The 15778-nt window shown below is 41.5% G+C and overlaps 1 protein-coding gene across 4 annotated transcripts in view; it reads left to right on the top strand.

The window, feature by feature from the left end:
• LOC119891576 (GTPase IMAP family member 2-like) overlaps positions 1-11987 on the top strand; it is a 32353-nt gene extending 20366 nt beyond the window's left edge. For all 4 annotated transcript variants that reach the window (XM_038703339.1, XM_038703337.1, XM_038703338.1 and 1 more), the window contains 3 exons: positions 6708-6875; positions 10025-10081; positions 10307-11987. In XM_038703339.1, the coding sequence (XP_038559267.1) occupies positions 6708-6875; positions 10025-10081; positions 10307-10848 (767 nt within the window). In that variant the 3' untranslated portion in view covers positions 10849-11987. The remainder of the gene's footprint in view (positions 1-6707; positions 6876-10024; positions 10082-10306) is intronic.
• Positions 11988-15778: the final 3791 nt, after the last annotated feature.

Below are 15778 nucleotides of genomic sequence, written 5' to 3'. Positions count from 1 at the left end.
CTCACATCTGAAACAAACTTTGCGTGCTTGATAACTCTCTGACCCCCAGACATCTACACGTCAATACCGATTTATATTCATAGCGGCAAGTGCTATGTAGCTCCACATAGGGGACACAGGAAGTGACATATAGCACCTTCATGCGGCGACATAACCGCGTAGGAAATTCACAGCCGCACCGGCAGAGCTCCAGAATATGCAACTCGCCGGCTCACACGCGGACGCGCTTACAAGTGCGAGGGCCCGCCCAACGCTGCTTGCAGCTTTATTAGGGCCCGAGCACGACCGTGCGAGGTCCCTATTGAATTTGCTCGGATTATTTTTTTTTTTTTTTTTTTTAGGGCCCGAGCACGACCGTGTGAGGTCCCTATTGAATTTGCTCGGATTATTATTTATTTATTAGGGCCCGAGCACGACCGTGTGAGGTCCCTATTGAATTTGCTCGGATTATTAGGGCCCGAGCACGACCGTGTGAGGTCCCTATTGAATTTGCTCGGATTATTATTATTTTTTTTTTTAGGGCCCGAGCACGACCGTGTGAGGTCCCTATTGAATTGCTCGGATTTTTTTTTTTTTTTTTTTTCTGCAAAGTAGGCTCAAATGACATGGCCTAAACATACTCGAAAACTCACCAAAATTTGCAAACATGTCAGAACCGGTGAAAAATTTCGTATTCTACAAGTTTCGCACATGGGCGTGGCAAAATGACTCGCTAGCGCCACCTAGAAAATTGGAAAATTAGCCCCTCGTTCACGTTCAACCTACATGTACGAAATTTTCTGGGACATGTATCATATCAAGACGCACAAAAAAGCCTCAAGAACCCATAGCCTAAAGTCAACAGGAAGTCGGCCATTTTGAATTTTACGGCCATTTTTGGATGATTTACACACTTCGTACTTTAACGAACTCCTCCTAGGGATTTAGTCGGATCGACGTCAAATTTGTGCTGTGCCTTCTAAAGGCATTGACGATGAAAAGTTGTGCTATTTGCGCGTTTTCGTCAATGGGCGTGTCCGTGGCGTCGATGATTCGCATGAAACAGGAAGTTGTTGTAACTTCAGTGTACATGCTCACATCTGGACCAAACTGTACATGTAGGATGAGAGTCCCGCCCTGAACACATGTACATGCGACATTCACCCACAGTCATAGCGCCACCTGCTGGCAACAGAAAGTGACTTTAACGAAGCAGCCCCCGCCGCACGTTTCACCTACGTGCACGAATTTTCTGTGGTACGTGTATCTTGTCCAGACGCACAAAAAAGTCTCTTGGAGCCATAGCCTAAACCCAACAGGAAGTCGGCCATTTTGAATTTTACGTCAAATTTTGGATGATTTACACACTTCGTACTTTAACGAACTCCTCCTAGGGATTTAGTCCGACCGACCTCAAATTTGTGCTGTGCCTTCTAAAGGCATTGAAGATGAAAAGTTGTGCTATTTGCAAGTTTTCGTCAATGGGCGTGTCCGTGGCGTGGCGTCAAAGATCAACTCTTCGCCATGACACGGAAGTTGTCGTAACTTCAGTGTACATGCTCACATCTGGACCAAACTGTACATGTAGGATGAGAGTCCCGCCCTGAACACATGTACATGCTGACATTCACCCACAGTCATAGCGCCACCTGCTGGCAACAGGAAGTGACTTTTAACGAAGCAGCCCCCGCCGCACGTTTCACCTACGTGCACGAATTTTCTGTGGTACGTGTATCTTGTCCAGACGCACAAAAAAGCCTCTTGGAGCCATGCCTAAACCCAACAGGAAGTCGGCCATTTTGAATTTTACGTCAAATTTTGGATGATTTACACACTTCGTACTTTAACGAACTCCTCCTAGGGATTTAGTCCGACCGACCTCAAATTTGTGCTGTGCCTTCTAAAGGCATTGAAGATGAAAAGTTGTGCTATTTGCGAGTTTTCGTCAATGGGTGTGTCCGTGGCGTGGCGTCAGAGATCAAGTCTTCGCCATGACACAGGAAGTTGTTGTAACTTCAGTGTACATGCTCACATCTGAACCAAACTTTACGTGCTTGATAACTCTCCCACCCCGCTATGGAGGACCGATCCTGACACAGTCAGAAATAAATACAGAAATAAATAAATGCTCAATAAAAAATAAGCATCCAATTAAATACACAAAAAATAAAGTAAATAAATAAATGTGGTAGTAATTAAATTATACAAGGAGACATAAATGTATATATTTTAATTAGTGCCTTTACTTATTCACCTTTGTTATAATTACCTTATTATTTGTTATATTCAACTTTATTTATTACTAATTTTTTTAATGTATTTATTTATGTGTGTGTTTTAATATTTTTGTCTGTTTTATTCTTCCTTTGTATTTTTTACCTTATTTATTTTCACCCATGGTATTTATTTCTGCCTGTCTTTTTAAATTTCTGCCTCATTATGCAAATGAGGAGGGGCTGTGTCTCAAGGGGTCATCTTCTCTGCTATTGGTGGACCAGTCAGACAGGAGAGCTCCTACTCTGCCTGCAGACATCAACGATCTTGCCCCTCACACAGTCAGATGGCTTACTTCAGTGCGCTGAGGTGTTTAACAACTCTGAAGACAATACTACCAGCAATGTCTTCCTTGTCTTTTCACGTAGACGCTCCGACAGACAGTGCTTTCAGTTTGCTGCATGCATGGACACAGAACTGCGGTATAGGGAGAAGCACACGGTCAGCTGGCTGCAGCTAAATCTGGAGTGCACTCGTATTCAATTCTGTATGGTAAATTCAGTTTTAACGGAGCAGAGCGAGCTGACAGGAGACTTTTTCTGTCCGTTTCTCTCTTTACAAAGACGCATGTTGCAGTCAGAGTCTTCTCTGAAGAGGGCAATGAAGTCTCAGTAGTACCCGATGCGAGCACCACATACAACACAATTTATCAAATTACACAACGGATATACAGTATGAAAATAAGATTGATTGGATTATACTCACAGGAAGTATAAAACCTGTTACATGCGTAACACAGTAATGTCAGGGAAATTACTTTACTTAGATTTAAGTACTGCAGTTGTACATTTGAAATACCTTCCTACCTTTCTGATAGGAAGCCTTCTTGAGGTGGTATAAAACATTTCTTCTTATATTCTGATTTGAGTTGTGGACAACTATGACCACATGAATTAAAAAAATTAAACATTTCACTGCCCAAGTCAGCTATAACACAAGTCTTGTTCATCAGACTACATGCTGTGGACAGATTTTGTCCCAGGATTTATTATGCATTTCTTCTTCTTCGTTGCATGATTTAGAATAATAAGGTGAGAAATGGGTCTATTCTGAGTTCATCCTGCACTGCAGCAGCTAATAAAGTCCATTTAATCCCAAAAACGCTTTTCTTTTAGGCAGGCTGGAGCAGAAAACAACTCACCTTTCTCAAGTTGTACAGTAATGTCACATGTGTATGAAGGTGGATCAAACAGCTAATCTTAAATGTCAAAGTAGAGAGGAGCCTAGTAGGCCTATTTATTTTCATTCATTACAATATGAATAAGCTATGCAGACAGTTGTAAAGAAAGAACATCTTTTTCTTCTGTTCTCTACTTGTTATAGTTACACAGTATTAGGGGTGTGGGCTGTATTAAAAGTATCCACTGTTCTCCCATGCTCTAACACACAGTAACGATGAAATGTGTGCTGTTCTCACATTCTTCCTCTGTATGTACACATAAACAACAAGGCAGGGAAATATAAAAGGAATTTATTTTATTGTTTGGGTACATTATTGTTCAGTGTACATGCTCACATCTGAAACAAACTTTACGTGCTTGATAACTCTCCCACCCCGCAGACATCTACACACCAATACCGATTTATTCATAGCGGCAAGTGCTATGTAGCTCCACATAGGGGACACAGGAAGTGACATATAGCACCTTCATGCGGCGTCGGAACCGCGTAGGAAATTCACAGCCGCACCGGCAGAGCTCCAGAATGTGCAACTCGGCCGGCTCACGCGCGGACGCGCTACAAGTGCGAGGGCCGCCCAACGCTGCTTGCAGCTTTAATTAGGGCCCGAGCACGACCGTGTGAGGTCCCTATTGAATTTGCTCGGATTATTGCGATATTGAATTTGGATTATTTTTTTTTTTTTTTTTTTTTTTTTCTGCAAAGTAGGCCCAAATGACATGGCCTAAACATACTCGAAAACTCACCAAAATTTGCAAACATGTCAGAACCGGTGAAAAATTTCGTATTCTACAAGTTTCGCACATGGGCGTGGCAAAATGACTCGCTAGCGCCACCTAGAAAATTGGAAATGATTAGCCCCTCGTTCACGTTCAACCTACATGTACGAAATTTTCTGGGGACATGTATCGTATCAAGACGCACAAAAAAGCCTCAAGAACCCATAGCCTAAAGTCAACAGGAAGTCGGCCATTTTGAATTTTATGGCCATTTTTGGATGATTTACATACTTCGTACTTTAACGAACTCCTCCTAGGGATTTAGTCGGATCGACCTCAAATTTCTGCTGTGCCTTCTAAAGGCATTGACGATGAAAAGTTGTGCTATTTGCGCGTTTTCGTCAATGGGCGTGTCCGTGGCGTCGATGATTCGCAATGAAACAGGAAGTTGTTGTAACTTCAGTGTACATGCTCACATCGGACCAAACTGTACATGTAGGATGAGAGTCCCGCCCTGAACACATGTACATGCCGACATTCACCCACAGTCATAGCGCCACCTGCTGGCAACAGAAAGTGACCTTTAACGAAGCAGCCCCCGCCGCACGTTTCACCTACGTGCACGAATTTTCTGTGGTACGTGTATCTTGTCCAGATGCACAAAAAAGTCTCTTGGAGCCATAGCCTAAACCCAACAGGAAGTCGGCCATTTTGAATTTTACGTCAAATTTTGGATGATTTACACACTTCGTACTTTAACGAACTCCTCCTAGGGTTTTCGTCCGACCGACCTCAAATTTCTGCTGTGCCTTCTAAAGGCATTGAAGATGAAAAGTTGTGCTATTTGCAAGTTTTCGTCAATGGGCGTGTCCGTGGCGTGGCGTCAAAGATCAACTCTTCGCCATGACACGGAAGTTGTCGTAGCTTCAGTGTACATGCTCACATCTGGACCAAACTGTACATGTAGGATGAGAGTCCCGCCCTGAACACATGTTCATGCTGATATTCACCCACAGTCATAGCGCCACCTGCTGGCAACAGGAAGTGACTTTTAACGAAGCAGCCCCCGCCGCACGTTTCACCTACGTGCACGAATTTTCTGTGGTACGTGTATCTTGTCCAGACGCACAAAAAAGTCTCTTGGAGCCATAGCCTAAACCCAACAGGAAGTCGGCCATTTTGAATTTTACATCAAATTTTGGATGATTTACACACTTCGTACTTTAACGAACTCCTCCTAGGGATTTAGTCCGACCGACCTCAAATTTGTGCTGTGCCTTCTAAAGGCATTGAAGATGAAAAGTTGTGCTATTTGCAAGTTTTCGTCAATGGGCGTGTCCGTGGCGTGGCGTCAAAGATCAACTCTTCGCCATGACACGGAAGTTGTCGTAACTTCAGTGTACATGCTCACATCTGCACCAAACTGTACATGTAGGATGAGAGTCCCGCCCTGAACACATGTACATGCTGACATTCACAGACAGTCATAGCGCCACCTGCTGGCAACAGGAAGTGACTTTTAACGAAGCAGCCCCCGCCGCACGTTTCACCTACGTGCACGAATTTTCTGTGGTACGTGTATCTTGTCCAGACGCACAAAAAAGCCTCTTGGAGCGATGCCCTAAAATCAACAGGAAGTCGGCCATTTTGAATTTTACGTCAAATTTTGGATGATTTACACACTTTGTACTTTAACGAACTCCTCCTAGGGATTTAGTCCGACCGACTTCAAATTTGTGCTGTGCCTTCTAAAGGCATTGAAGATGAAAAGTTGTGCTATCTGTGAGTTTTCGTCAATGGGCGTGTCCGTGGCGTCAAAGATCAAGTCTTCGCCACGACACAGGAAGTTGTTGTAACTTCAGTGTACATGCTCACATCTGAACCAAACTTTACGTGCTTGATAACTCTCCCGCCCCGCAGACGTCTACACGCCAATACCGATTTATATTCATAGCGGCAAGTGGTATGTAGCTCCACATAGGGGACACAGGAAGTGACATATAACACCTTCATGCGGCGTCGGAACCGCGTAGCAAATTCACAGCCGCACCGGCAGAGCTCCAGAATGTGCAACGCGGCTGGCTCACACCCGGATGCGCTACAAGTACGAGGGCCCGCCCAACGCTGCTTGCAGCTTTAATGTTTTTTTCAAGTCTTTTTTTTTATTCAGTACAGACATCACAGGTACAGAGGTATGGCCTCCAGACATTGATATAGATGCATGTATAATGAGATAATAACTGTCACTCTAACAAGGCTGTGAAATGTTAATGCAGGTTGTGGTCACCCACAATCACTCTAATGTGCTGGTTCATTATAGATAATGTTATTTATTTACAATGTTTTAAAGGTGGTTTAAACAAACTCACATTTTATTTCATTTAAATAGTTGGAAGTTCACTGGTGAATCTGCTAGTTTCAAGTTGATATCGGGGACAGATTCTGAAAGTCCACCTTAAAGAAGCTATGACTTTCTTACTGGTTGCTAATTTGATTGTATTCAACATGAAATAAGAGTACACATATTGTGTTTTTTAATTATTATTATTTTTTCAGTTGAGTTTGTATTATCGTTGCCGGATGAGAGATTTTCGACAAGTCATACCTTAACTTTAGAAGAGTTTCTGAAAGCAGCTATGAAGGAAGAAGAGAAGAAAAAGAAAGAAGGCACAACCACAGAAAAATATAGTCTACTATGGAAATTTCTGGGGAAAGCCAATTCAAGTAAGTTTCTTTTTATATCCATTTTGTTTTGTATTTATGTTTTCCCTCTCTCTCTTCGTCATATTTTATCTTGCTTATTCTTCAATGAGGTAGTGAGGCTTTTAATTGTATTTACAGAAGATAAACAGAAATGATGTCTGATCCTGGTCAGTGTTTTGGTAACTCCACACTACCTGTCTGTAGTAATAAATGTGTATGATGGTGTCATCTTTTAGGATCCTAGTTGCCCGAGGGTAGAAGCTCCTTCAGAGCCTCTCAGTGTTAACCTGGTGTATAGTGGTGTGAGAAAGTGCTTACCTCTTCTTGATTTCTTTCTTTTTTTTTTTTTTTTTTTTACATGTTTCTCACACTGAAATGTTTCAGATCATCAAACAAATTGTTTAGCTGCAGCCCTGCCTACATGGCCCTGTGTGAAAAAGTGATTGCCCATCTGTTAAAACAAATCAATTGTGGTTTTTCACGTCTTTGGAAAGCTTAGTTTAATTTATCTAGCCACATTCAGGCCTGATTACTGCCACACCTGTTCTCAATCAAGAAATCACTTATATAGGACCTGCCTGACAAAGTGAAGTAGACCAAAAGATCCTCCAAAGCTAGACATCATGCTGTGATCCAAAGAAATTCAGGAACAAATGAGAAACAGAGTAACTGAGATTTATCAGTCTAGAAAGCCATTTCTAAAGCTTTGGGGCGCCAGCGAGTGCGGGATCCATTATCCATAAATAGCGAAAACATGGAACAGTGGTGAACCTTCCCAGGAGTGGCCGACCAAAATTACCCCAAGAGTGTAGCGACGACTCATCTAAGAGGTCACAAAAAACCCCACAACATCCAAAGAACTGCAGGCTTCACTTGCCTCAGTCAAGGTCAGTGTTCATGACTCTGGGCAAAAATGTCCTTCATGGTGGAGTTCCAAGACGAAAACTACTGCCGAGCAAAAACAACAAGGCTTGTCTCAGCTTTGCCAGGAAACATCTTAATGATCCCTGAGAGAGAAAATACTGTGGACTGATGAGACAGAAGTTGAATTTTTTGGAAGGTGTGTGTCCCATTACATCTGGTGTAAAAGTAACAGCATTTCAGAAAAGGAACATCAGTAAAATAGTAAAATGTGGTGGTAGTAGTGTGATGGTCTGGAGCTGTTTTGCTGTTTCAACACCTGGAAGACTTGCTGTGGTGAAGAAAAAATTTGGGCTGCACGATTTGGACAAAAAGTCATAATGCGATTATTGTGGACAATATTGCAATTTGATTATAATGGAACAAATGGTACTATGAGTCTACTTGCTTAATTATCAAGGAAAATGCACAAAATACTGACTTTGAAATGTGTATTTCTCAACTTCAACAAAGTTAAACAATATTTAGTAAAACAGATGAAAACAGTCATCCTCAACTGGTAAAAAAGCAATATTTTTAATGCAATAAACCATCAAAACCATCCTAAGATAGATTATAATGCAACTGAATATCTTCTAATACACCTAGACTGCATTGCACTGATTGTAACTGTAAATGTGATGAAAATAAACTAAAATACTACAGTTATATACAATATTTTCAAAATATACCAGGCGAACGTCTGGTATATTTTGACAGTATTTACTGTTTAATTGTTGACTTTTACTGGGAGTTATCCTAAAAACGCTTTGTCTATACAACCACATTCCAAATAACAAAACATTGAAATACTGATAAAAATATTTCAATGAATATTCATTACATTTACATTACATTTATTCATTTAGCTGACGCTTTTATCCAAAGCGACTTACAATTGCTATCAGTGGTCGCATCTAGGGGTTAAGTGTCTTGCTCAGGGACACTTTGGTGTCTCACAGAGTGGATTTGAACCCAGGTCTCTCTCACCAAAGGGGTGTTATCCACTGCGTCACCACCTCCACTGCGCCATTACCACCCTCCTCATCAACATTCCTGTCCCCAAAAGCACTCCCATGCTTTACAGGCGTGTAACTTGAGAAGGGAACATCCCACAGTGATTGGGGGCGACATCAATCGATCCGGATTGAGCATGCCTTTCATTTGATACCCGAGATGTCTATGTAGGTACTACGGTTCGGCCACCGCGAAAAAGGTCATGTGTTCCAAAGTGTCTCCTCTGCAGAAAAAGCTCCCAGGTATTGTGCCATAATCTGTATGGCACCCTGCGATATTTTTAGCAACAAATCACCTGATTTCTGGACTTAAAACAGCAGAAGCTAACCAGCGGTTTTGATGATCGCGTGCTGTGCTCAACAGGTTCTCCTAGGCCTATTTCTGCAGCACCATCGGTAATGTCCTTTAGGCAGAGCACTGTCAATTGAATGTCAGGCCAAACTTCCCTGCTTCTTCTCCACTAAGTCCACCATCAGCTCCTTAGTCTGGAGTAGGTTATTGACACGAACGTGTCAGGTACTTTCTTCAAGTAGGCCTTTTCACTGTTATCTGTGATCAGGCACACCACAGCTGTGTTGTCAGCAAACATGATGATAGTGATAGAGTCGAAAGTGGCAAAGCAGTACTGTACAGGTAGTACAGCAGGGGGCTCAAAAGGCAGCCTTGGGGTGCTCCATTGTTAAGTTTAAGGGTGGAAGAGGTGTATCTGCCAATCAGAAAGTCAAGGATCCACATGCACAGTGAGGTGTTTATTCCCAAGTCTTTGAGCTTGATGTAGAGCCTGTAGGAAACTATAGTGTTAAACACTGAACAGTAGTCAGTGAACAGCAATTTCAAATACTGTAGCTCTCTTTCTTGTACAGTTGAGAGGGTGGTGTGGAGGATATTTTCCATGGCATCATCTGTTGATTGGTTGGGACGGTAGGCAAACTGTAGTGGGTCGTGTGCTGGGTAGCAAGGAGCAGATGTAATCCTTGACCAGCTGAGAGTGTATCTGGACACTGGACATCCAGGTCTTGTGTTTTTGGGGCACAGGAACATTGATGGACTTCTTGAACCATTCTTAAAAAGTTTATTCAGAAATTCTTATAATAAACTGGTTCAGGCAGAATAGATAATTGTATCAGACCAGCAAGGCTGTGCAAATGTTGATGCAGGTTGTGGAAACCAAGAATCACTAATGAACAGGCTTATTAAAAATTACATGTAGATGAAAGAATAAATGAATGTCTAAATTTTCTGTATCCTTTTAGAGCAATCTGTGCCACCCATGACGCGCAGCAGCAGCTTTGAATTCCTTCCACCTAACAGTAAGTTGACTGTCAGAAATATTCACGTTATAGAATTACAGCATATTGTAGGTGGTGTCGGTAGCAGAGGCCTCTAGCTATGGGTGACCCCACTACAGGCGCTGACTCACAAAGAACGTTTTGACACTCTTTTTATTCACATACAAATTGCATTGTTAATCCAATTTTATTGTATTCACCCTTAATTCAGTCTACACTGTTTTTAATTCAGTGTTTTCTTTTCAGTGTCTGAGCTGAGGGTTGTTCTGCTGGGGAACAGCTGGTCTGAGAGGAGTTCAGTGGGGAACTTCATACTGGGAGAGACTAAGTTCAACACTGAGGAAGAACCAGATGACTGTCTGAGAGAAAGTGGACAGTTGGAAGAGAAAGAAATAGTTCTCATCAACACACCAGATCTGCTTATTCCAAACACTGACCAACAGAGAATGCACATAGGTTTCTGCCAGATACTCTCTGCTCCTGGACCTCATGTGTTCCTGCTGGTTCTGCAGCCTGAAGACTTTACTGAGGAACAGAGATTAAAGCTCTGCAGAGTCCTGGAGCTCTTCAGTGATCGATCATTTCATCACTCACTAGTTCTGATATCAACACCCAGAAAGGAGAGTCCAGGTTTCATGGAAGAATATCGGCAACATCCTCCCTTAAAAGAGGTGATCAGAAAATGTCACTACAGGTTTCTGTGGAGGAAAGACCTTGAACTTCCAGAGCTGTTAACACGCCTGCGACAGATTGTGAACGAGAACAATGGAGAGCATGTGAATGTATGAACAGTTTGCTCCTTCTTGCAAATGTAAGAATAATAATGTGGCATCGATCCTAGATGACTGCAGTACAGAAACAGAGGTTAACACACCTTCTGACACGTGATCTAGATTGACCAAAATATCATTGGTCATGATGATGATTTTTATTAAATCAAGGCTTTGGTCATCCCTTCCAGTCAATTTTCCATGAATATGCTTTGATACAGCACTCTGTGAACAGCCATCCCTTTCTCCTTGTGGAGGCTGTATATGAGTGTCTTCTGGTCAACTGTCAAGTCAGACATCTTCCTTGTGATTGGTGTTGTTTGACCTGAACCAGACTGAAAGATTCAATGCTCTTCTCTGGTTGACATTTGTTTATTATAGATTGCTTACTCTAATTTTTTGAGATATGGATTTTTTTTTTTTTATGGATTGGAGTCTAAAGTTTCACTTTTAAATTATGGGGAAAAATGAGCTTCACAATATTCAAATTTTCTGAGATGTACCTGTAGACATCACTTTATATGTAATGAGTCTAAAATAAATAAAAGTTTCACTTTTTTAATTAAATGATGGGGGAATATTCTAATTTTATGAGATGTACCTGTACAGATTGTGTGTGTGTGTTGGAGAGAGAAGCACAACTGTTCAGTTTAAGTGTCTGTGTATGTGTGTGCGCTTCGTAACTGCGGAGCCCAAGGGCCTGTCTTACCAACCTGCACTGGGGGCAGCTCACTCGCTGCCTCTGTACATGTCATCATTTCTTATAAACCTCTTCTCTATTTTACTGGACATAATTTTTTCATCTGTAACATTCAGGATCATAGATATATATAGATATACTGTAGATATAATTTTTTTTAATTTTTCACCTCTAATAAGTTGTTGTAAAAAAAGAAGATGTAGACAATCTTTCCGCTCTGTTGTTTAAGTAAATATTTTTAATGCAGCCTGTAGTTCTCATAAGTTATGTAGGCATACTTATGTGTGAAACCTGGTGAGCATTACTGAGAGTCAAAAATTATCTCCAGCTCTGGGGCTTTCAGATCTTTTAATGCTTTTTTGGGTTTAATTCTGTTTGAAGAACCAGCAGGGAAAGGCCGTGCTCTGAACTGTTCGTACTTGTGTCAAGTAAAATAAAAGTGAAGTTGAGTCATTTAGTTTTTCCTCCCTGGTACTCATCTCAGGACCTCCCAGATTTTCCCCAATACCTGGCGGATGTGAGCCAGTGCAGGTTTAAGGACTGATGATAGTATCAAGGCTGGTCCCATCACCTACCGTCACCCTCTTCAAATTAACGCTGGACAGGCAGGACAAAGCAGAACACCACTCCTTCCTCCAGCACCAGAAAAGGCCCTGTTGTCACTTTCAGAATTATGGTAACCACACCTTGTAAATGTGGCACTGTTTTTGTGGATTTTGATGATGTCAACTTATGTCTTTTAATACACATTTATATAATATACAGCAGGCTTTTGTGTACAACAGTACAGTGAAGCAGGGCTCTGCAGTGCAACTCTTTCACTCACATATGCTCAGAAATGATTTACAAGCACAGTGGGTTAGTGAAGACTAAAACCTACTGTAAATAATGTTAAGGTTATATTATACCAATAGTCATTTATACTAGTTCCTCCTCCAGGTTGTGGTTAGAGCCTCTGCAGTGGACAAATGTAGATTTAGTTCAGTCTACAACATTTTCAGGCCCATGTTGAGCATTCAGAGCCAGTAGTCTTCACATCATAAAACGGTCATTGCACTCAAGGAGAAGGAGCTCAGGCATATTATAAATATGTATAATACATTTGTATAAGTTAATTCTGTGCTACTTGAACATTTTTGGACTACTGTCCTCCTTAAGAGAAAGGTTAGCATAGCACTACAAGTAAATAAGCAAGTCTGGGAACAGATCCATGATATAATTTTATCCCATGGGATTTATTTATTTATTTATTTTTACACAGAGCACTTCTTTCCACGTCACGCAGCCCAAAAACAAGTAAACTGCCCCACCCTTAGCAGAGCCTAGCAGTTGGCAAAGACATTCACAGGGCCCGTTCACTTGTAACAGAGTCTCATAAAAAGAATCCCCATTTAAAATCAGGACACAAACATCCACAGTTGATCAGGCAGGTAAAACAGCAGTGGCTATATAACCCTCAACTAATGCAGTAAATCATCCACCCAGTTCTGACTCCACCTCATTCAAGGAGCAGACGTTTAAGGCAACTCAGGGTATCAACCTCCACGGCCATTTGTATGGTGAACTCTAGCAGAACAGGCCATGCAGTCTACAGGGTCTTGGCGACAGGTGGTTTAAAATGCCTGTAATAAAAACAATTTAAAAAGTGTTCACAAAAGTCAGATGGCATACCATCCAAAATCCTAACCTGCACCTGACCACACTACAACACAATGCATCAAGAGAGATCCTGAGCGCTCCCTGAACGCTCCCTGAACATCAACTCTTACTGAGGTGATTGTGCCCACTACTGGACGAGACTACTGGACTAATTTGGCAAGATAGTCTTAAAACTTATAGGAAGGCCCTCCGTAATGCCAGAGCAGCGTACTACTCGTCATTAATAGATGAAAATAGGAACAACCCCAGGTTTCTTTTCAGCACTGTAGCCAGGCTGACAGAGTCACAGCTCTATTGAGCCAAATATTACCATAGCTCTCAGTAGTTACGACTTCATGAGCTTCTTTAATGATAAAATTCTAACTATTAGAGACAAAATTCACCAAGACCTGCCCTCAACTGGCACCAACTTATCTCTTAACTCAGGAACCTTAGAAACAGCTGTAGAACCAGATATATGTTTAGACTGTTTTGCTTCCCTCAATCTTTACCAACTAACTTCAATAATTTCTTCATCTAAACCATCAACCTGCCTCTTAGACCCCATCCCAACTAGGATGCTTAAATATGTTTTACCCTTAGTCAGCACTTCTATACTAGATATGATCAATCTATCTTTATCAACAGGCTATGTACCACAGTACTTTAAAGTAGCTGTAATTAAACCTCTTCTGAAAAAGCCCAAACTTGATCCGGATGTTTTAGCCAACTATAGACCTATATCTAACCTTCCATTTCTCTCTAAGGTTCTGGAGAAAGCAGTTGCTAAACAGCTGTGTGACTTTCTACAGAGCAATAGTTTATTTGAGGATTTTCAGTCAGGATTTAGAGCTCATCATACCACAGAGACAGCACTGGTGAAAATTACTAACAACCTCCTTATTGCATCAGACAAAGGACTTGTCTCTGTACTGGTTTTATTAGATCTTAGTGCTGCATTTGATACCATTGACCATCAGATCCTATTGCAGAGACTGGAATATTTCATTGGCATTAAAGGAACCGCTCAAAGCTGGTCCTATTTATCCTATTTACCTATAAGTCCTATTTATCAGATCGATTTCAGTTTGTACATGTTAACGATGAGTCCTCCATGCATGCCAAAGTTAGTCATGGAGTTCCTCAAGGATCTGTCCTCGGACCAATCCTCTTCACTTTATATATGCTTCCCTTAGGCAATATTATCAGGAAACACTCCATAAACCTTCATTGTTATGCAGATGATACTCAGTTATATCTATCGATCAAACCAGATGAAACTCATCAGTTAGCTAAACTTCAAATGTGCCTTCAGGATGTTAAAACCTGGATGACCTGTAATTTTCTAACTTTAAACTCAGATGAAACTGAAGTTATTGTTCTGGGGCCTAAGCACCGTGGCTCAGGTTAGTCCTGAACCATCCCTTAGTTATGCTGCTATAGGCCTAGACTGCCGGGGGATTTCCTATGATGCACTGAGCTCCTCTCTCCTCTACTTTCTCTCCCTCTGTATGCAACCTCATCCCATTATTGCATGTTACTAACACAACTTCTCCCCTTTCCGGTATTCTTGTGCTTTCTCGTCCCTCTCCTCTCTCCTCCTATCACTTCCTGCAGGTTTTCTGGCTCTGGAGCTGTGGAGTCTGGATCTGTGGCTGCGGGTCACCTGCTGCCCCCGTGGTCCTGCTCGACACCCTCTGCTACAACAATTATTGTTACTAGTCCTATTGTTATTATTGTTATTATAATCATTAACATTACAATTATTATTATTATTAACTACTATACATATCTATACAATTTTTCATTTAGTCTATAGCAACATCACCTTTACTGTCTGTACCTCTGTGTGTATATTGTGTAGGCTGCCTCCCTCCCCTCTCTCTCTCCTTCCATCCCTCTCTTTCTCTCTCTCTCTCTCTCTCTCTCTCTCTCTCTCTCTCTCTCCCTCTCTCTCCTTCACCCCAACCGGTCGAGGCAGATGGCCGCCCACCCTGAGTCATGGTTCTGCTCGAGGTTTCTGCCTCTTAAAAGGAAGTTTTTCCTTGCCTCTGTCTCCTAGTGCTGCTCTTGGTGGGAACTGTTGGCGCTATATAAAAAAAATTGAATTGAATTGAATTTAAATACTCACCATTACACAGTACAAGCACTTCTATATTTTACACTTTGATGTACAGGAACTTTTTCTTGCGCACAGGCACTTCTTACAAGCTGCCCGTACACTTCTCTGCCCTCTCCGTATGTGTACACATACGAGGAATTTGACTCTGGATTTTACATTGCTCACGATATGCTTACTCGTACAAAAACACATAATCACAATAATAAAAATAAAACAGAATCAGACACAGACTTCAGTGTAGACAACACAAATATACACACTATGAACAAAAAAAATATAGAACCTCCTGCAGTTCTATCATCTGCATCATATACTACTTTTACTTTTATATTTATAAGGATCTATTTTTGTTAGTTCACTCACCTGATGTATTTCTTGCTGCGACACAATCAGCTGTGGAAGTGAAAATAAGAATAACTATCAAGAGCAGGAGCGTAGCACATAATTCTGGACCATCACAAAAGCAGTCTCTTAATGTTTACAAATGA

Source organism: Micropterus salmoides, unplaced genomic scaffold (genome assembly GCF_014851395.1).
Source record: "Micropterus salmoides isolate LMB-PRFRI ecotype aquatic unplaced genomic scaffold, ASM1485139v1 Ms_hic_scaffold_7, whole genome shotgun sequence".
Classification (NCBI taxonomy): domain Eukaryota; kingdom Metazoa; phylum Chordata; class Actinopteri; order Centrarchiformes; family Centrarchidae; genus Micropterus; species Micropterus salmoides.
Note: the sequence above shows the minus strand (reverse complement) of the source record. Positions and strands in the feature narration are given on the sequence as shown.